A 21248-nucleotide genomic window follows, 5' to 3' on the forward strand; every position below is an offset into this window, starting at 1 on the left:
AATAAATGAATGATCCAGATATTCCTGGGGCCCTGGTGTGAGATCAGACTGTCAAACAGAACAAAGACAATCCAATCCCCCATCAGATATTGGGGGCTAAGAATCACGAGCTACATGTGAGCTACAGGCTGGAAAGCCAACATATCACCACCTACAGTTTGATTTTGATTTGGACACACACAGTAAATTAGCTTTTAGTAAATTGCCACATTTGGAATGAAATGACATTTGGCTGCACTGGTTTCTGGACTGAAGATGGAAGGATAGTGCTGACTCTGAAGGCCATGGCAGGTTTCTGCTGTGACACCACCTGGATCATTTTAGCCACTTCATGTCTGTTATTTCATCTGAAAAATGGGAATGACACTTCCCAGGAGTGCTGCCATACTTGCTGTTTGTAATATCTGTTAAGACTCAGACTAAAGACTTTTTAGGAATGTAAAAAGTTACTTCTTCCATTGATTATTCTGAAATTACTGTCAAGACAGTCATGCTTTGATTTAAGAACTGCCAGGGTCTCTTGTTACCTGCTCTAGGGGGTCAGAACACTTGGCAGCTGCTGAAATGGTTTTCCATCTGCCCAGGTCTCTTTAACACATGTATTGTAGTGCTGAGTAACTCTATTCATTCCAGCTTATGTCATCTTGGGTCTTTCTTCAGGCCAAACTGAAACACTCCTGCTCACAATGAGTAGTAGCACACTCCATAAAAAGTCTCATTGATTTCAGAAAGGCCTTCTCTGATATGTTGTACTATTCATTGTTAAGTAAGGGAATAAATATCTCAGTCTGTCTCTGTAGAGTGAGAGCAACAGAAACTGGAGGATGGGGAGTGGGAATTACAGAGACAAGGAAACCTTTCATTTTAAAAAGATGCAAAGAAAACGTGATTCATCTGAATGTCTTAACTCCAAAGAAAAGCTTTCACTGGCAAATGATAGAATATAGTATAGTGGCTGACATCTGTAGTAAAGCAGAATTTAGAAATCTCATAACAAACAAGAATATAAATTACTTGGCCGTTGCATCATAAATTTTACCTAAAAAGTGGAAATTCAACTGAAGTATGGCTTTAACTACTGAAGAATGCCAGGATGTAAAAGATGTGGTGTTTCTGGGAGTGAGGCAGGGGTTTGTTTGGGTATAGTTGCATTCATTTTCTGTCACATTTTACAGGCAGTTCCTTCAGAAGTCACATAATACATTTGCAGCACAGCTTCAGAGCTATTGAAAAAAATTAATTTAGTGGTTTTAAAGGCTACATAAGGGCACAATAACACCTGAGTCAAGAGTATATTATACCTGTAAATGTTTTGACCTTTGTGGCTCAGAGCCCTGCCAGAACAAACCCAGCTCTCCTGGTACACACAGTGCTGAGCAGTGCTTGGCAGGCTGGCAGATGTGCTGTAGGAGGATGTAAAGAAGTGGAAGAGCCCCTCAGCTGCGTGTGCAAGATGCAGTTTTGAAAAGAAAAACACAACTCAGCGTGCCCTCCTGGCTTAGACCAAAGCACATTGGAAGGTGCAGAAAACAGCTGTACCTTCCCTCCCATCCCAGTGCCATCCCCACACTCTTCCACAATCTCCTTTTTCCTCCACTCCACACAGGAAGAGCAAAAACTGCTCTTCCATTTCCAGCTGCCCCGAGTGCTGCTGTTCATCTGTGCTGCCTCCTGGGTGGGATGGGCTGTGCTGGGGCAGCTCCCCAGGAAAGCTGTCCCAGGTGCTGAGCTGCCTGAAACAAGTGGTGCTCCTTTGATGCTGTGTGCCCTGTTAGAGAGACGGTGGAACACTCCTGGAAGCGTTTCTGCTGCTCTGCTTTGGGGAAGCATAGCAGTGAAAACTGCTCAGCTGTGCTCCCTGGCCCTGCCACAGCACCACAGGGGGATGTTCCTGGAGATGCATTTCAAGGTCTTGATTCTAATGGGAGTTACAGATACTTGGTGGGTCTGAAAACAAGACAAATTACTTAGACGCACCCTTGGAATAGCATTTGGCTGATGTTTGCAATTGCCTATTTCCGATTAATTTTGGCTGTAGAGTGATGAAGTAAGCTGATGAAAGTTCAACAATCATAATCTCATGCATGCTTTATTATTTCCCTTGCTGCTGCACCCAGAATCCCCAATTAAACTAGTTATGTTTGTAATTTGGGGGAGTCTTTCCTTTTCAATAGGTTAGCAAAAAGACAGTAATGAATTTTTTACCAGGCTATGTCTGCCTACTCAGCTTTCATTTAAAGCAGACTGTCTCAGAAATGGGAAGAATTAAAGCACTGGTAATTTTCAAATGGACAGGGAAATCGGACTAAATTTAGTAATGTTTGTGATTTTGTTGCCTTGAAGTTTTCCTGGAGAGCTGGTAAAGCAGAGAATAGTTTCCAGTACAAACCCTGAGCTTAATCAGTCCTTTTGTGACTCTAAGCCAAGCTAATCTTTCAGTTACATCAGATTCAGTCCAGTTAATTTTTCCTTGGCACAAGCCATTATTAACAGTACTCAAATAAATCATATTTTCATAAAACCATAGACTAGCTTGGGTTGGAAGGAACCTTTGTTAAAGGTCATCTAGTCCAAGCTCCTGCCCCAGTGCTTAGGGACAGGGTTTAGTGTTGGACTTGGCAGTGCTGGGTTAGAGGTTGGGCTTCATGATGTTAAAGGTCTTCTCCAGTCTAAACAATTTGATAGCTCTTAAAATGACCAGAAAGTCATTCATTTTCTTTCTCTAGTTAGCAGGCTAAAGAGCAAGGCTCTATTGTATTTAATTAGAAGAAAATAGAAGAAGGAATGTCTTGAGAAGACCCAGGAAGTGAAAAAAATAAATAAAAATCAGGCTCCTGGGTTTAGAGAAGATCAGCAGCTGTTGGGCTTCTGAGGACTCATGGCCACCATCTCCCTCTCAGGTTACAAAGCACAGGGTGAGGTGTGCAGAGGCACAGCCCAGCAGCAGCGGCTCTAGGGTCACCCAGCCGAGGTGGCGGTGACGCCTGGCACATCCCGCCACGCGCCCGGCGGGTTCCTCGCGGAGGAACCCGGGAGCTGCTGCGCCTTTCAAGCCTCCCTCTCTGGCCTTCAGCCAGGAGTACTGAGGCTTTGAAAAGCAGGATTGTTCTGCAAGGGGGTGGCAGTTCCAAGCAGCCATTTGCTGTGGTATGGCACATCCATCATCTCCCTGTAATCCACGAGTGCGTGTGCTCACATCACAGACAGTGCTCTTTTCACTGGCTGAGCGGCTGCAGCGCCTGCCAGAGAATTAGGGGGAACTGGCCAGCCTTCAAGATTTCTTCACAAGGACTTCTTAATCAGCTCCCATGCCTCTGTGCTCCCAGGGCTGTGTGTCTGGTAATTTGCTGTACTTTATGTACACTCTGTTCATCATACAGATTGGCTTTTTACTTTCTGCAGCAATTCCTCTCACTTTGCCAACACCTTGCCATTTGCAGCTTTAATGCCTATCAATAGCACTTCATCAGCAATAGCTGCCAGTGTATATTCTTTTTACAAGATGTTCACCCTTGGTTTTTATAGATAGTTACAAATTTAGTCACAAACTGATTGAATACTTTGTTTTCATTTGCTTTTCACATGGAGTAGATTCATCAAAATGAATGGATCATTGGAAGATTGAAAACAGTGATGGAGAAGCTTCTCTAGGATGGATGAGTGTCCCAGGCCAGAGTCAGCTCTGACAAACCCATCCCTGTGTGCCTCATCTGGGTTTAAAAACCTCCACTGAGAGGGCTTTCACAGCACCCCATAGGCAGCTGCCTGCATAGCCCTAGTGCTGCTCCTCATCCCACTGCCAGCACACAGTCCCTAACTGGATTTTCCTCTGCCCTGGGATCTTCCCTCCCCAGAGCTTTGGGAACCTGAGCAATCACCTTGTTAGTGAAGCCAGGGCAGAGAAGGCATTTAATACCTCAGGTTTTGAGTGTCCTCTCTCACCCTGAACCATTGACCACATTTCTCCTGGTCTCCCTTTCACTGATGATGGGCCTTTCCTGTGACCCTTCACATCTGTGCCACTTCCAGTGCAATTGGAGGTTTTGCTCTCCTGTTTGTCACCATGTGCCCCATCCCACCATCCTCTGCCTTTCCTTTTCCTGTCTGGCTGAACAGGGGGACACCTGATTGAGCTGTGTGGGGCCACCACTTCTCTGCCTGCCCATGCTCTGCCACACTAATTGGAGACCATTTAGTAAAATTATTTCTCTCTGAGAGGTGTCAGTTTTAAGCAAAATCTATTCCCAAAAAGCATCCCTGTGTAACTGGATAGTGAGAGTGAAGTCCAGAGCAAACTTCAGGCATTTCTCCCAGTCCACTTTCAAATGCACATTGATGGAAGGTTTGTTACTACAAGTCAAGCAATTTGCTTCTAATTTTTTAATGGAAGCTGATGGAAATGTGGCATGGGGAAGAGATTGTGCATCAGCCCATGGACAAAGAATTGTTTTGCTTGTAAGGGATGTTACTACAGTAATCCTTGCACAAACAAGGCTTGGTATTTTAGAAGGGAACCATGTCATTAGTTCCATTAAAGCTGCACAGAGCTGCATGACCACTGGCACTCCACAGCAATTTTTTTTCATTTACTATCAATGGCAGAACTAAACTGCCTTTTGATATTCAGTGAGGTGCAACAATTTGTTGCAGAAAACCAGATACAAGATCATATCTTCTCCTGCCTTCTCCCACTCCAGAGCTAGAAATAAATGCTCTGGGTGTTGCAAGGTCTCATCTCACAATACCTTCTGCCCTTTGGAATATCCATGGTGGAACTGAGGGTTCTTATGGCTGGGTCACATCACAGAAGTATTTCTGTTTCCTTGACTTGCTCTCAGCTTTGGAGATGTCTGTAGTGCTTGAGCGTAGCAGGCCAGTGATAGAGGGATGTCTCAGTGCATATCCCAGATTGGATACACTCGCGGTCAGCTGGAGAAGATTCAGTGAAATGATCAGGTCTAATCTATCCCTTCTAATTATTCTGAATGTTTCTAATATAAGTTTGTAACTAGAGGGCTGTAGATCTGCTTTAGACTTTGATTGCAACCTTATGGATGGCTGGTAACTTGGTAACTGTTCTGGATACCAGTAAATGTTGGGGTTTAATTGAATGTTAAAATGTCCACTGTTGTTCTTTGCTGCCCTTTAATTACCATTGTTTATATCTTCCCATTTTTGATTTGACAGCAGTGCATGAATGTCCCAGTCAAGATCACAACCTTGGCTACTGTAGGTGCACAGAAATTACTGTCCATGTCCTGAGGAGCCTACACAGGCCAGTAAGGAAAACTACATGGTTGCAAATCATCTTCTGAGCTCCTTTTCTTTTTATAGTTTGTGGTTCAGGGAGCACTACTCAGCAGCAGTGGTTAGAGAGACTTTTCCATTCACCTTGCACTGTCTCTGCCTGTCTGGGAAATTGTTACCTCTGCTTTGTAACACACCAGTCTTTTTGAACCTTTGTTTCAGATCTCTAATCTATCTTTAAATTAGGTATTTTTCCTGCCTACCTCAGTTTGCAGTGATTTCCCTATCATCTGGCTCCAGTTATGTGATCCTCACATGCTATCTCTGAATAAATGTTCTTTGAAGTTATAAAGCAGAAGGATGCCCTTGGTAAGCTGCTTTGATTCAGCTGCTTCAAGCAGGAAGAACACAGTTGAGGTATAAAGGTTAATTTCACTGATCTCAACTCAAGTTAAATAAGAATTTAATGAAGTCCAACAGATGCTCAGTTTACTATTCCTGAAAACCTAGTTTCTCCAAATTCTTTACCCAAGTAGACAGTCTGTGATGTTTTTCTTTTCCAGCAAAGGATATATTACTTGGCCTAGATTTTTGGAAGATGTCAGATGACAGGAATTGGCCTACTGGGCCCAATCTAAGATGTTTAGTGTTCTCTGGGAAAAAAAAAATCTGTTTATCCAGTTTTCAGATGGGATAGGGTTAATTTTCATCTTAGTACAGTGCTATGTTTTGAATTCAGGATGAGGATAATGTTGATAAGACACTGATGTTTTGATTGTTGTTGAGCAGAGCTTACCCTGAGTCAAGGCCTTCTGTTTCCCATGCCCTGCCAGTGAGGAAGTGCAGAGGGAGGGTGACCAGGACACCTGAGCTGGCCAAAGGGAGATTCCATCCCACATTCCCAGAACACAAACTGGGAGGAGCTGGCCAGGAGGCGCTGGTCACTGCTCAGGGATGGGCTGGGCATGGCCAGCAGGTGGTGAGCAACTGTGCAGGGCATCACTGACTTCTTTTGGGTTTTATTCCTCTCTCCTTCTCATTACAGTTATTGTAAGGTTTACTTTTTTATTTTTTTTTATTCTCCTGCCCTCAGAGATGGTGACAGGGGACTGAGCCAGCAGCTGTGTGGCACTCAGCTGCCAGCTGGGGTTAAACCTCCACAGTGCTGAGCTGGTTCCTGAGTGGGAGCCCTGAGGAGCAGAGCCCTACCTGCTGGGTCCAGCTGGGCACCTGAGCTCATGGTGCAGCCCAAAGTCCAGTTTGTCTGTGCTGGTTATGACTCAAGTCTCAGCCAAGGCCAGGAGCAGACTGCAGGGCTGGAGAACCCCTGGAGAACTCCAACCCTTGCCCCCACAGAAGGATGAGCCACCTGCCCTCATGCAGATGTGTGGATGTCTGGCATGTGTCAAAGTAAAATTCAAATTCTTAATTAAAAATGACAACCCTTCAAAATCCTGAACGAGTCTATACTTGAATTCCAGATGGGATCTTATGGAGCCCTTCTGCAGCTGTAAATTCAAGGATCTCTTATAACCTGTGGTGTCAGTGGTTAAGTAGATTATGACACAGTCAACATTGACTGCACATTTCTTCTTACCAAGATGGAATCTGCATGTGAAATGAGGTTTCCTAGGCCTAGACATCCACAGGCTGGCCCAGCTTGCACAGCAATCCCAAGTACAGGTTCACATCAGAGATCTTAATTATTGTCTCCAAACATCAGGCATTTTGAAGAGCCTCTACCTGGATATTTACATAATTTATGTTGTACAAAGTCCACTGATGTGTATTTGCATAACAGACCACAGCAGTGCCAACAGATCCATGGCAGCCCACAGTGTCAGCTCTCATGAACTTCCAGTGGGGTTTTCCCTTTATTGGAGCTCCTGTGACAGGAAAAAGTAAAGAAAATATGTATAACTGATACATCTCAGAGCAGGCTGAGGGCCTGTCAAAGCTTCCTTGGCTGGCTGGAAGCACACAGAGGTGAAGCCCCCTGCTCAGTCACCTGAGGAGTGTTCTGTGTATGTTCATGCCAGTTCTGTGCATGGAAGCAGCAAAGATTGTCCTTCATGTTCATCCAAGCCCACTGAACTCCCTGATCTGGGGTCCCTGCTGCTCTCCACACACTTCCAGCCACACCCTGATGCTTGCATGCTCTCCAGCTGCCTTGTCCTTACAAACAATCAGTGTTTCTCACCAGCACCCCCCTTAGCCCCTTGGCATGATCCCTTGCACAGGTGCCTGCAGAAGGACCTTGGCTTTGTCACTGGTGTCACCTGGGCAGTCAGCCTTGAGCACATCAGTGCAGAGAGAAGCCAGATCTTTGGGCTCCAGTGCAGGGTTTATCACTCTCAAAATGGTGTTTTTAAGCATTCTCATGATGGAGATAATGCCTGGAGGGGGGTTCAGCCCGTGAGGGCTAATTGCAGTAATGTTTTTTCCTTTTGGCCAAGGTAAAGCTGAGCAGTATTGTTCCCCCAAAAAGGGGATGATTTGCAGCCCTCAGTCTGTTATGTACCAATGTTGGCAGACTTGTTCAGTCTGGTGCTTTTGCTGTAGGTGACTCCATGAAAACTGGAGGGAGCAGTTCACATCCGTACAAAAACAGAGCAGGGAAAGGGATCATTGCCAGCTCCAAACAAGAATTTCCTTCCTTTAATTTGCCCCACAGCCTGAACACTGACAGAACATAGCCTTATGCATACCCTAATGGATGGGGCTTCGTTTTGTAAGAGTTTCTATTAGAAAAGTTTATTTTTTATGCTGGTTGTATATCTCCTTTCCGTTTGTGTTGATTTGGGTATTCATCATCCTGCTGACTGTGATAAGGGTTCATCAGTTTCACTGCATGCTACTAATAAGATAATGCTTTTAAACCCTTTGGTATTTTCACATGAAACACGTTCTTGCTGCTGCAGCTCCTCAGCAGAGTGTTGGCTCTAATCATCCTCCCTGTCAATAACTGTCAGCTGTGATGGAGCTGGGCTTCTGGCTGGCTGGATAAACCAGCAATGTGAAATAGAGGATGTGCAGTGCTGAAGAGTTGCCAGTCTAGAGCAGGAGAAAAGACTAATTAAAGCTCCCCATACCAGAGCTGAAGCAAGCCTAATGCCAAGATGTTTTTCTGTACTATTCCTGATGTTCAGGCTCAGATGATTAATCCAGGATAATATCTTGCCACAGTTTCTTTTGATTTCAGTTCTGAGTGAAATGAAATACTGGAAGGATGCAATTAAAAAAAAAATCCTACTGATTGATATAAGGACTAGAAGTATTGTTTGGCATTACAGCTAATCCTTTTTACCATCTGGATTAAAAGCAATCAGATGCTGTGTAGATTGAGGTGATTTCAATGTTTATTCTGTAATTAAACATCAATTATTATTATTATTATTATATACTATTTGAACCTCTTTAAGAGATCTTTAGTATAAGGTTCTGTGGCTGCCCAAGAAATGACAGAAATACAGGAAGCATTTTAAACCCTCTCTGTTGCCATTGAATCTGGTGGCTTCAGAATCTTAAGGCAGGAATTGTATCTGCCCAAGTTTCTAAGGGAGCAATGGGAATAAGTGGAGGAATTTGACTGGCTTTTAATGAATGAGGAATGATGAGAGCAGCCTGCTGGCTGGGTGAAAAGACCCTTTCAGATATCTTTTAGAGATACTTGTGATTGTTTTCCTGTGGCTGCCATGCTGGAGTTGCTGTGAGTTGTGGCCATTCACTTGGGGTTTTGCCGAGCTGCCTGCAGTGCCTGTGTTGAATTCTCCTGCCTCTCTTTAAAGGCTGCTGAGCTAAAAGGGCTCTGCCCTGAGTCCCAGCCCTTTGGTGGGAGGGAGTTCTGCAGGGGCTGGTTGTCTCCTGCTCACTCCTTGAGGATATGGGATGTGCTTATGCTAAAATGTGAGAGGATGGCTTCCTGAGCAGAGAGCAGTCCATGCTCCTGCCCATCACTGCCATCCCCTTGGGGAGGCATGAACACATCTCATGCAGGGGCACAGAGCAGTTCCTATTGTCACTTCTCTTTTGGCTGACACCCTGTTAGTTAACTGATTATTTTGGGCCAGTTTGCTTCCAGGGAAGACCCAGGTATCCAGGCAGAGCCTGCTTCAGGCTGAGATGTTCCTCCCTGCACAAGTCCTCAGACTGGACAGCGCAGAAGAGATCTGGGTGCAAGCACTGCTTGTACATCCCTCACAGGAGGGCTCTGTGCCCTGGTACCCTCTGTCACTGCTGCCCCAGCTGGCAGATTGCTCTCTGCTCTCCTGCACGTGGTGTGATCCTACAGGCTGGCAAGGTCTGGCTGAGGAGAGCAGACCTGCAGAGCATCCCCACCTCCAGCACAGCTCCCAGGGCTCTGTGTGCAGCCAGCTGCACAAACACAAACCATGGAGGGCTTCTGGAGATGGAGAGGGATCCAGAGAATCCTTCTGCCCCTAGGGCTGGGCAGCAGCTGGCTGGGAGCACTGAGAACCTCTCTGATGCATGAACACAGCTTGGGCAGCAGCCTGGCACAAGCAGGACTGAAATTCCTTGGGGTTGGCCTTGCTGTACACAGGTTGTAGCCTACCCAGACTTGACCTTACTCTCAAGCTATGTGGTTGTCTCTCAGGGCATGAAGAAACTGTAAATGCTGCTTAGGTAGACCTGGCAGTGCTTTCAGAACTACTTTTCAGTTCTAGACCTGAGAGGCAAGCCTAACTTAAGCAGGTGGGTAATAATATTTATCCTGGTGCTCCAAGTTCTCTTTAAAGTTAAGCAAAGTTTAAGGGAACTTCCAATCCTGGCTGTAAGTTGAACTTAAACTGCTGAAGTATAAGATCATATCCAGGCCTGTTACAAAATGGAGCTCCCTGTGTTTAAAGCAGCAGAGCTAAATTAAAATCCTCATTACAAATGTCAATTGCAAATACAATTAGCAGGTTATGAAAAGGTGGGATATTTGTAAAATGTAAATTATGAAGCCAGAAAAGGTGCAATTTCTCCTTAAGGGAAAGAGTGCCAATAACACGTGCTCTTTTTCTTCACAAGAAATTAAGGAGTGTCTGGGGGAGAGGAGTTGAGATGGCTTTAAATATTTTTGTACTCCCTTCCAAAATAAGTTTATAGTTTCCCCACATACAATTTAATTAAGCCTTCGATTTGACCTTTGTATTGAGCAATAAAATTTAACTGGGAAAGATGTGGGTAGAAGGAGAGCACAAACAAAGCATGCCCCACGTCAGCCAGTGTGAGAACTGTTTCTGTAACCAAAACTAATGAGATCATCAGGACAAAAGCAAGAGCCAAAGCATTTTCAATTATTACTAATATTTTTCTTCCTCGAGCCAGTTTATATTTTTCTTAATTACAGCTTTGAGCTGTGGCGTGATATTTAGCAGATGCCTTCAGCACTTGGCGTGCTGATCACTTGCACACTCCAGACTGGCAGGGGCACCCAATCTTTGAAGTCTGGAGCTCACATTCATCTTTAACCATAAAGGTCAGCCCTGCATTCCTGCATCCCCCCAAACTGCCATTAAGTTTAATAGGAGTTTGGAGCATGCCAGGCATGCGGGATCAGGATCGCTCTCAGTCTTCCTGATAGCACCAGTCAGGCATGTACACAATTTCCAAACTTAGCTAATTAATTGCACCATACAGTGAAGGCAGAAGGCTGTCACAGGGCTTTTGAGTTGTTTCTTTTATTACAAGAAAGTTACAACCAATGTTCCACAGCTTTACTGGGAACATCATGTTTTACAGATACTTCCATGCTGTGTTTCAGGATATCATGTCAGCTGTGCTGCACTACATGCGAGGTATCTGGCAAACTAAACAAGCATAAACATGCAACCACAAACATGTGCCTAGGACTAGACTAAAACCAGATGTTTCCAGGAAATGTAAAATATGTTTGGCATGTTTTAAGCTTATACTTTCAGCTTGTCTGCATTTGAATAAGTCCTATATTAATATAAACAAAATGACAAAACCTTTCCTTGCAAATGACTGATCGATTAATGGAAGTACTGCTGAATCACACGAGGTTTGTTAGGTTGGATTATTTCTTCCCAAGGAAAAGATTGTTCCTGCTTGACATGGCAGGAGCAGTTCTACATGCAGGTTTACTTTAAAACCCAGAACTAATATAGTTGTATTGTGCCCCTGAAAATCCTGCAGGGTTTGCTATGGCCACTGTGTATCAGAAGCCAAACACACACAGGGCAGGTTTCCTTAGAGCAGGCCAGCTGAGATAATGTCCTGCTCTCTCTGTACACGTGCACATTGCACTCAGATGTGTATGGACTAAAAGGTGGCTTGGGAGAAGGGGAAGGAGCTGCCATTTCATGTAAGTGTGCTTCTAGGCACCTGACATCTCAAAGGCTGTTCCTGCCTTTTCTTTATTGCATTTGAATTAGTTCCTGAAAGTTCCAGCCAGTGTTGTTTCTTTCAGAGGGTGGGTATGGCTCTCAGACAGAAGAAGTTGCATCCATAATGTGCAAAATGTGCAGGAAGTAAAGGAGTTCTCTCACTGGTCCGCAGGGAATGGCAGTCTGCCAAAGATCACATAGAGCTTAATATGGAATTAAAATGTGGAAATAGATAATCCTGGTCCCAATCTATGATTATCCCCTCTCTCGTTCTTTTTAAAAAAAGAAAGTTCCTAAAGAGAGAAATGGAAATATCTCAGAATTGAACTGGGACACATCAGCTTACCCCCATAATCTTGTCCCACAGGTCTTCTGGAAAGGCTGGCCTGAACCAAATGCCACTCAGGAATTCAGTGGGGAGAGTGGAGCACTTAAAACTCCTGGAGTTCTTTCTTTTTCTGATTAAAGATTTCTTTTCTCCTCCTAACACCAGGTTTCCATTAAAAGGTATGTGAGGAAAAGGCTTCTCTGGACACCACGTTCTCAGGCTGAAATAGAAAATGGTAGAACAGTACATACAGCGCTGTTCATTGCTCCCTTCTTCTGGCTCCACAAAGCTTACATATTACACCCACCTTTTACTGACTGGTATTATACACACCAAAATAACAGGCTCCAGAATTTGGAGAATTGCATCACGAGTTATCATACTTTAGGAGTCTTCACATTCCCATTTCCACAGCATTCCTGTTTCCATTTGTCTGCTGCAGCTGTAACTGGAAATAATTACAGCTGGTCTTAATGTCAAGATAATGGATTATTTGGAAATTGTTGGTACATTTTATGGCGACAGCATTGTTTTGCAATTTCAGAGCTTCTTCCTTTGAATATGTAAAAGTAATTTCAGCTTTTGCTACCCGAGGTGATAAAAAGCTAATAATAACACTGCAGCATCTACTGTAATTTAAGAGCCTGTTCCACCAAGTTGCACCTAGCTTTAATTTCTTATGAAGCTGTCAGCCAAACCCAAGCCTGTGATCGAAGGGAAATTTATCAAGCAACTGAGCTCCAACGTGGAGAGTAACTGCAGGTGCTGACCAGTTCACTTCAGACCTGCATTATGGTGTCATTGCACCCATGATGAGGCATTCAGGACCAAGGCATTAATTTGCTAGTGTAGATGCTGACAGTCTGTCTTTTCAAAGCACAGTGAAAGTCTAGAAAGACATGGACGAGAAAAGAAGAGTCTAGAAACAGTCTGACTTGATGTAATTAACATGGGGAAAGCAGAAATAAACAATCTCTGCTTCTTTTGTCTCCCCAAATAGCTGGGTTGAAGGTTCCCTCCAGCAGCTCCAGGTTAAACTGATGGAAACGTGTCCAGAATCCCCCCAGTGGATTGATGAGCATGGATTCTCTGCTGTCAGTGCCCCACTCCATTAGAAGCCAGGCTGCTGTAATTAACATTTACAGGACTGGTCTGGCAAACCTCTCTGTTTTTATTCTGCCTCCCCTCTCAGGGCTGTACCCCTGTCTGGTGAGAGGATCTGCAGCCTTAGAGGCACGCAGGCTGTTGGCAGTCACGAGTGCAGTGATGAGCAGAGGCCTCATTTACCATCACAGAGAAAGGACTGAGCTCAAATCAGATCAAGAGAAGGACAAAAATGGAAGGAGGTTTCTGTTAAGTAGCTGAACTTGTTCATCCCTTGGCAGGACAGTAGGGAAAATAAACAGATTAAAGCAGACCCTGCTGATATCACTCACTAGAGAGCAATAGCATGCAAGAACACCAGTAAATAGTTATATCTTTGATAATCCCTGGCAGTAGCAAACTGAAAATGATTTGGCCTGACAGCTTGGGTGTCAACATCACTGGAACTTCTGTCTGATGACCTGGTAATAACCAAAAAATCTTATAATGGCATTGTTTTGCCCCGGAATCTTTACTGCCTCTGATTCAGGTGTACTCAGTGAATGCATTTGAAAAGCATAATCAGCCCTCACTGTAAGGGAGGTTTCCTGTTCCTAAATTAGCTGTCAGTGGCAGTTTTGGTTCTCCTGCTATCCTGAGCTGGTCTCTCTGAGGAATGGTATTGATCCACAGAGGTTTTTATGAGTAGCTCGGTGCATTCCTGGGCAGCAATCTGTGGTTACAGCTCGGAGGTGAAGGTAATCCTGAGCACTCTCAACAGCAAGGTCAAGTCATTTTCATTCTTTGTTTTGTTTATATTGTCAAGATGTGAGTCCAGCACAGTTAACACAAATGAGAGTTCAGCTAAGGAAGTGGACTCAATCCCCTGGCCTAACTGAGCTGTAATCACGGGGCCTGGAGGAACCGTGAGCCATCTCCAGTGACCCCAGCAGACCCTGTCCTCGGCAGGAGTCCCAAAAGGCTGCTCAGAAAGGCTGCTTTGGCACTCAGCTGCCTTCACTAAGCACCCTTTTTGGCAGGATTTGAATATCCTCCCTGAGAGCTGGATGAGGGAACAGCACAGCCTCCGCTGCAGTGGCTGTATCAGCACCACGGCGCAGTGACAATAAACAGCACAGAGCAATATCCGTGTGCCAGGCTCCAAAGGCCATCCCCTGCTCGGGCTGAGGGGAGCTGGAGCCTTCAGAGAGGTGAACCACTCCATTTCTGGAACAGAGAGAGGGACTGATGCTGGAAGGAAGTTTCTAGCAATGGAGAAAGCTTCTAGTGGGCAACATAAAGCCTTTAAAATTTGGAAGGTAAATAGGAGAACAAACCAGAGCTGTGGGGTTTGCTGGGTTGGTTTTATGAAGTCATACTCCGGGGGCTGAATTCATGGGTGCTGAACATCTGGGGTTTGCTCTGTTGAGACTGAAGTTTCATTTCTGTGCTAGTCTTCACACTAACACTTTTTTCTTTCCTAGCATGATCAGTCCTTTTTTGCCTTTTGAATGTCAGTAGTAGACTGAACATAACCATCTCTGACTCAGAGGAAAAGATTTAAGAGGAAAAAATCATTTAACTCAGAGTCTCTCAGCCAAAATCGTGGAGTGAGTAAGCAACAGGAACCATGAGGAAACTGGAATAAAATGGGAAATCTTTATACTGCTGAAATTTGTGCCTCAAAAACCAAAGAAAGGATTGAAAAAGATCTTGAACTGAATTGAAAGTTAAGCTATTTTTATTTATTTTTAAGAAAGGAGAAAACGGAGCATTATAAATAAAATGCCAATTTTGCACAATTAGATCCCAAATTAGAATTGGCCATGAATAGCATCGGAGGATCCTCTGATGTGGAGGCAGAGAGAGAATTCAGAATGGAGTCCTTCCCCTGGAAAGGATAAATGCAGAATTTTCTAATGTATTATTTAACGCTTGTTATGTAGTGCATTAAGCAGTGACTGAGAGGAAAGCTTTTAAAAACCAACAGTCTCTCTGATAGCATTAAATCTTACCCTAGATTTTTGTTAAAGTCAATAGTAAGAAAATAAACGAATTAATACATTTCAGTCTGCCCGATTTATAGACGCCAATCAAGTTACAATGCTGGACATGGCCAGCTGAAAGAGGGGAATGGATTTACCTGAGTGAGGTCTTAATTTAATCAGCTGGCCCCAGAGAGCTGAAGTCAGCAGGCTGGGATGATATAAGAGGCAGCAGAGAAATAGTGCCTTTACTGCAGTTGCAAAGGAGAGTGACAGTGATGGAAAGGACTGGAGGCAGTGTCAGAACACACCTATTTCCATGATTTATTCTTAATTTACTTTAATGACAGTCTGAAGGTTGTCCATTTTTCTTTAAATGTCCTCAGAATACTGATATTTTCTAAACACTTGGAGCATGCTTTTTCTCCCCCTCCTTTCTGTGAGCTCCACTGCAAGTTGCAATCACAGAGGAGCTCTGCCTGCACTTTGCCATAAGGAATTTCAAGCACAATGTCAGAATACCCTTTTCCCAAAGTATGCCTTGCCAGCTGCTGGCCCTTCCCTGCAGTCCCTCTTGAGTCAGGTGTAGGAATCACACATTCCTCTGGGATTAATGTTGATATTATGGTAAAATGGAGGAATTCATTGCATTTCTTTCACAGTTTATTCTGGCAAAAGAACAATGTGTGCTTTCCCAATACAATAGCTCATTTTTAGTATCAAGTGAATTTATTGATGGTTGTTCAGAACTACTGACATGCAGACAATGATCTCAGATTGCATTTACATTTCTGGAATACTTTCCATCTTTCCAGTTTCTGCCAGGAACTTGCTTCTGTGATTCAGAGTTTTCATTTTAAGATTGGACTGCTGTTTCATCTGCATTACAAATCCATGCTTTTTGCTTTCTTTTGTATGTGCACTGCATTCATTAGTAACACAAATCCTTTAAACTTGGACCTGAACATGTATTGTTAATTATAAATTCTCCCAGGTAGGCATTTGTTCTTTCTGAACACTCAGGTATGTTTTTACAGATTGATTATAAAATCATCATCCCTTCAGCAGATGAAGTAGTCTTTTTGTTTGTTTGTTTGTTTTTTCTTCCCAATGCCAATGAGAGGGTTTAAGGGCAATATGGTCTCAGTAATATTTGCAAATAGCTTGGAAATGTCTTCAAAACTGAAGATGTATTATTTTCTCCCTATAAAAAACAAATCCATGGTTTTGCAATAAAGGGCTACTCCTACTTTCTTCTGAATCCAATTCTTTTTATAAAAATACATGGCATTGCCTCAAAATGCATCTGGAGGGAGAAGCCTTCAAGTGCTTAAGGAGACTTACAGAAAGGGGGGAGAGTGACCCTTTACACAGGCAGACAGTGAAAAGGATGAGGGTTAGTGATTTTAAATGAAAAGAGGAGAGATTTAGGTTCGATACTAGGAGAAGTTCTGTACTCAGAGGGTGCTGAAGCCCTGGCAAAGGTTGCCCAGGGCTTCAGATGGATGCCCCATCTCTGGAAGGGTCCCAGAGATGGGGCTTGGAGCAACCTGGGATAGTGCAAGGTGTCCCTGCCCATGGCAGGGGGGTGGAACAAGGTGATCTTTAAGGTCCCTTCCCACCCAGACCATTCTGGGGTTCTGTTAAGTCAATGTCCAATCTCCTGCAGCCCCCCACCAGCCTGGAGGAAGTTTCACAAATCCACTCAATCCTAACTCCACATTTTAAAGCACGAGCTAGTTCCCAGTTTCCCACAGAAACTGAAGGTGCTTTCTGTGAGAGATGAGGTTCTGAGGCCAGGCACTGCAATGCAGAACAGCTGCTATTCTGCTCAGGCTGTGTCTGGGAGTAGCCACCAGGCAGGCAGAGGAGACTCGTTGAGCAAAACAGCGGGTGCTGAGGACAGAGCAGCCACGCTGAGCCCAGCTAAAACATGAGTGCAAGTGCCCCATCAGTCTCCATCCATGTTTCAGTTATTCAGAGGAGTGTGCACCATGTTCCAGCAATATTTAAATATGTTCAAGCACTATTTAAAAGACGTGTGATTAATCTCATGTTCGCTTTCATGTTTTCAGATATACTCAAGGACAAGAAAACCCATGCAGAAAACAGAAATGAACCAAAACCAACCGTGAAAAAGATGGACACCACAACCACCACAAGCACTGTCAAGTCATCCTCCAAGCACAGTGTGACTGGCACTGGGAGCAGCCCAGCCCTGAGCCCCTCCCTTGCTGTGCTGGCAGCGCTGGCAGCTCTGTGGCACTGTCCCCTGTAGCTGCTGTGCTAGTGCTCCTGTTCACTGATACCTGCAGCCTTACCCCACTGGAAACAAATGGAAATGGCTCTCTAGTTGATGTGATTTGTTAGGATAAATAAGAAGGGAAATGCTGGAGTTGGCAGATACCAAGTGTCATCACTTTGAATGTCTGAAGATAGCTTTTGGCAAAGCCCGCCCACGGTACAGCGAGGATGATCACAAGGGTCTGTGTAGCTTAAGTTATGGGGTAGAAATAACTGAAAACCCAGAAATTGTCTATGTGTGTGTTACTGTTTTTATCAATTTCATTTGCTAGAATCTGACTGGCTGTTGTTTATTTGTTTAATTTTTCTGGTAAGTTATATGAATGGTCAGTCTTCAAATTCAAGGCAATCCATACTTTGTTTTTTTTTAAGTGAGCAGCTAACAAGCTGTGCTAGAGTTCATAGAATGATAGAACGTTATGGGGTTGGGATGGACCTTAAAGATTATCGGGTCCCAGCCCCCCTGCCATGGCAGGGACCCCTCCCACCAGCCCAGGCACCAGGTTGCTCCCCTGTAGGGTGAAGTGCTCTCTACCAGCTTGATGAAATTCCTGAGTGGTCAAGAAGATCAAAGCATGTTTGAAACTTCTTTTCACTCTTATTGTTTAGACTGTAGGAAGCAACATAAAAACATATGGTGTGTCTAATATATCAGTATAGTTGCCTTAACTGTGGAAAAAATAGAACCACTTTGTTTACTGAGAGACATAGATAGTGAGTTTCCCTGCCCCACAAAATGTCATTACCAGATGCTTAAGCATATGCTCAAGGCTTATTGGATGAATGTCCAGCAAAGGGAAACATAAATAAACTTAATAATGTTTTATCCACCTAAATGCAGCTCTGTACAGAAAAAAAAAAGAAAAAAAAAAAGATAATTCAGTTCAAACTTACTTTACCTATGAGATGTTACATAGAAACCAACTTAAGTTTTCCATAAAGGTCCCAGAGATATAAATTATTGGGAACTCCCGTTAGACACTAACTAGATTTTGTGCATTATGGATCTCTGAAATCAACTGTTTCATAAACTGTGTATTATTTAATTACATTTAATGTTTAAAATTTTGTATCACGTTAGGTGTAAATGTAAAACATTCTGAAATCTAGAACATTCTCTCTTATGCTTCATCTTGATTGCTACCCTAGAAAATATCAAATGTGCATTATATTACAAGGCTATTTTTTTTAAGTCAATGATACATTGATGCATTTTAACTTTTTGGATGGAAAAGTACAATAATAACTTCTAATGGGTTAAGAGTTAATGTGTGTTTTCCAACAACTGTTTACAGTGCCATTGAATATATGTATACAAACACAACTGTATGAATACAGTGATTAATATGATAAATATATGAAACATTAGAATTGTTATATTTACTACATTTCATAACTATTACAACTGTTTAATGGCCATTTTCATGTTGTAGACTATTCTTATGTACAGTTTTGTAAGATTTAATGTAAAACACTTGCCTTTGGTTTTTGTAAAACATCTCTTTGATACTTGGCGTTACCCAGTCACTGAGATTACTCAAGAGAAGAGCCCTGTCTCTCACTAACCAGCTTCAGGAAATTTATTGGCAACTTTGGTTCTAGAAGCCTGACTCAAAGAAGGTGCCATGGGCCAGGATTACTGCTGGGGGTCACCACACAGGAGGTGACAAAAGTACAGAACAAGCAGACAATAAGTGAACAAAGGCTCACTACACTTGCACATTTCCAGACAGTATCAGTGAACATGTCTAATTATGTTTGCAAAGTGGGGCTTTAGTTTCATTTCCAGTTTTGATTCCTAAATCATATTTACAACAAAAAGGTATGATCAGAACCATGGATGCACCCAGCTGCAAAGGCAGCATCTCTAAAGTGGCAGCAGCTAAATTTTCTAAAAGATAATTAAATTTTAATGTTGAAACAAGGAAACGAAATGGAGAAGATACATTAACATCAAGTATTTTATATTTTAACTCTGATTTTTCACAACAGAAGGGTTATTAATATCCCTAAGGAGTGCTTCCCAGTCCTATCAGTGAAAATCAGTTTTCCCACAAGTATTTAAATGGCTCTCTTGTGTTTTCCAGGGTTTGTGAGCTGCACCAGTCTATGGAACCATAATTAAAAATGCTGCTTCTTGTATTCATTTTTGGAAAAGTGCTGTTTTACCTGTGCAGGCCCCATCATTTGTGCACTGGAAGGACTCAGTAATGCCTGGCACTCTTAGAGAGTCCTGCACTGTGATACTCTGTGTGCACAAACAGAAATGTACCCTGGGTGCTCACACTCACCACTGCCCCACCACTGGAGCAATCCCTGTCTGATGCTTGTCAGCCCAGCTGCTGATTTAGTGTTCTCACACTTACAGTGCTCAGTCATCGTTCAGGCACTGAAAGTGTCCATCAGGATTCCTATGGATGAGGTTTCAGGGCTGGCCTCCAATCCTGCCAGATGTCAGCTGTGCAGTTGGGAGTTTTCAGATTTTTCTCACCTGCAGAGAAGGAACCTGATCAGCCAGAGCCAGGTGTGTTTCTGAGGGCTGCTCTGGAAAAGATTTAAGCAGTGATCTCGCCAGCCACGTGTTCAGCTGCAGCAGAGGGAGCTGCAGAAACCCCACAGGAGGCAAGTATGCAATAATTCACCCAGGGAGCTATTTGTTGTTGCTAAATGTCATAATTTTGCTAAACAGAAACCTCTGAAAAACCAGGGGTTTGGATTTGGGGATTGGTTGGTGAATATTTGTATTCATCTCTCAAGGTAAACAAGAGAACCCTTGAACAAAACACAACAAGATCAAATCGTGGGGTGAGGTAGAATCAACTCAATTTCATTGGACTCAAACAATGATAGACACAGCTTGCTGCAGAATGAGGGAAGAGGGCTCTACATCAATTAATACATTTCATGCAAAAACACTTCTACACTGTAAGAAGAGAACTGGTCAAACCAGCGTGAAATACGTTCACAATGAGCATCAAAAATTGTGCCATTTAAAGGGCAATGCAGTTTATTTTTACTGGTGGCTTATGATATTTTTTCCCTTCAGGATCAGTTGCATTTACATTTTTACAAACAAATGTTTTCCATCAAATAAACCACCTATACCAGCAAAGGTAAAACCACTGGCTGTGTCAGATAAAGGAAGCATTCATTTTCAGATGAATTAAGATACCTGCTTTACAAAGTCTTAGTTTGTTACCCAGGACACTGTAATTATGATGTAATTACAAAGGTCTAAATTCAAAATACTTTTGAACTTGTCTATGTAATCTCAGTGTAAAATAAGGTACCAGTCTAAGAGCATTGCTGTAGCCATGCCTAACAGTTATGAATTGTATTTAGCCACTGCTTTCTGATTGTTTATTGTTTTGCTATGACTTTCTTTGACTATTTTGTTGTGCCCACATTTGTTAATGCCAGCATTGGAAAGTAACTGCTGTCATACATTTGTGAGTAAAATCAATGTACAATTTTCTGCTGGGAGTGATGCAGGCTTTTTACCAAATCAGACAAAGCTGCCATGGGCACAGTGTCAGTTCTTAGTGTTTCACTGCTCTTCAGCTCTGTGTTCCTGTGAGAGGCTCAGGTCTGTGTGTCCCCAGTCCCCTTCCTGTGGCTGTGGAAGCACCAGGGGAGGATGAGCAGGGGTGGGCAGAGGCGTGGGTGACTGCAGGGTGCCAGGGCATGGCAGCCTCCAGCTGGCTGCTCTGAGCCCAGTGTTCTCAGCTAATTTCAAGCAGCTTTTACACCTCTCCAAATCATCTCTTGGAGACTGGCCAGGCAAAGAGCAGCAGAGAATCAAGAGACTGCACTTTCAGACGACTTCACAGCCACCTGCTAGGAATTGGACTTTTTTTTGCAGTTTAGATGCTTTGCACAGTCTGGCCTCTCGCACTTTTTTCTGGCTTGCACATTGCCAGTGCTGTGCCCTCTCTTCTGGCGCAG

At 43.4% G+C, this 21248-nt stretch overlaps 1 protein-coding gene across 1 annotated transcript in view; it reads left to right on the plus strand.

Moving 5' to 3' along the window:
- Positions 1-20670, plus strand: part of LOC311157390 (glypican-5-like) — a gene marked incomplete at its 5' end in the record, with an annotated part of 355041 nt that extends 334371 nt beyond the window's left edge. The window contains one exon of the mRNA XM_084212081.1: positions 17075-20670. Within this exon, the coding sequence (XP_084068207.1) occupies positions 17075-17277 (203 nt within the window). The 3' untranslated portion in view covers positions 17278-20670. The remainder of the gene's footprint in view (positions 1-17074) is intronic.
- Positions 20671-21248: the final 578 nt, after the last annotated feature.

Source organism: Fringilla coelebs (genome assembly GCF_963513975.1).
Source record: "Fringilla coelebs genome assembly, chromosome: 10".
Taxonomy (NCBI): Eukaryota; Metazoa; Chordata; class Aves; order Passeriformes; family Fringillidae; genus Fringilla; species Fringilla coelebs.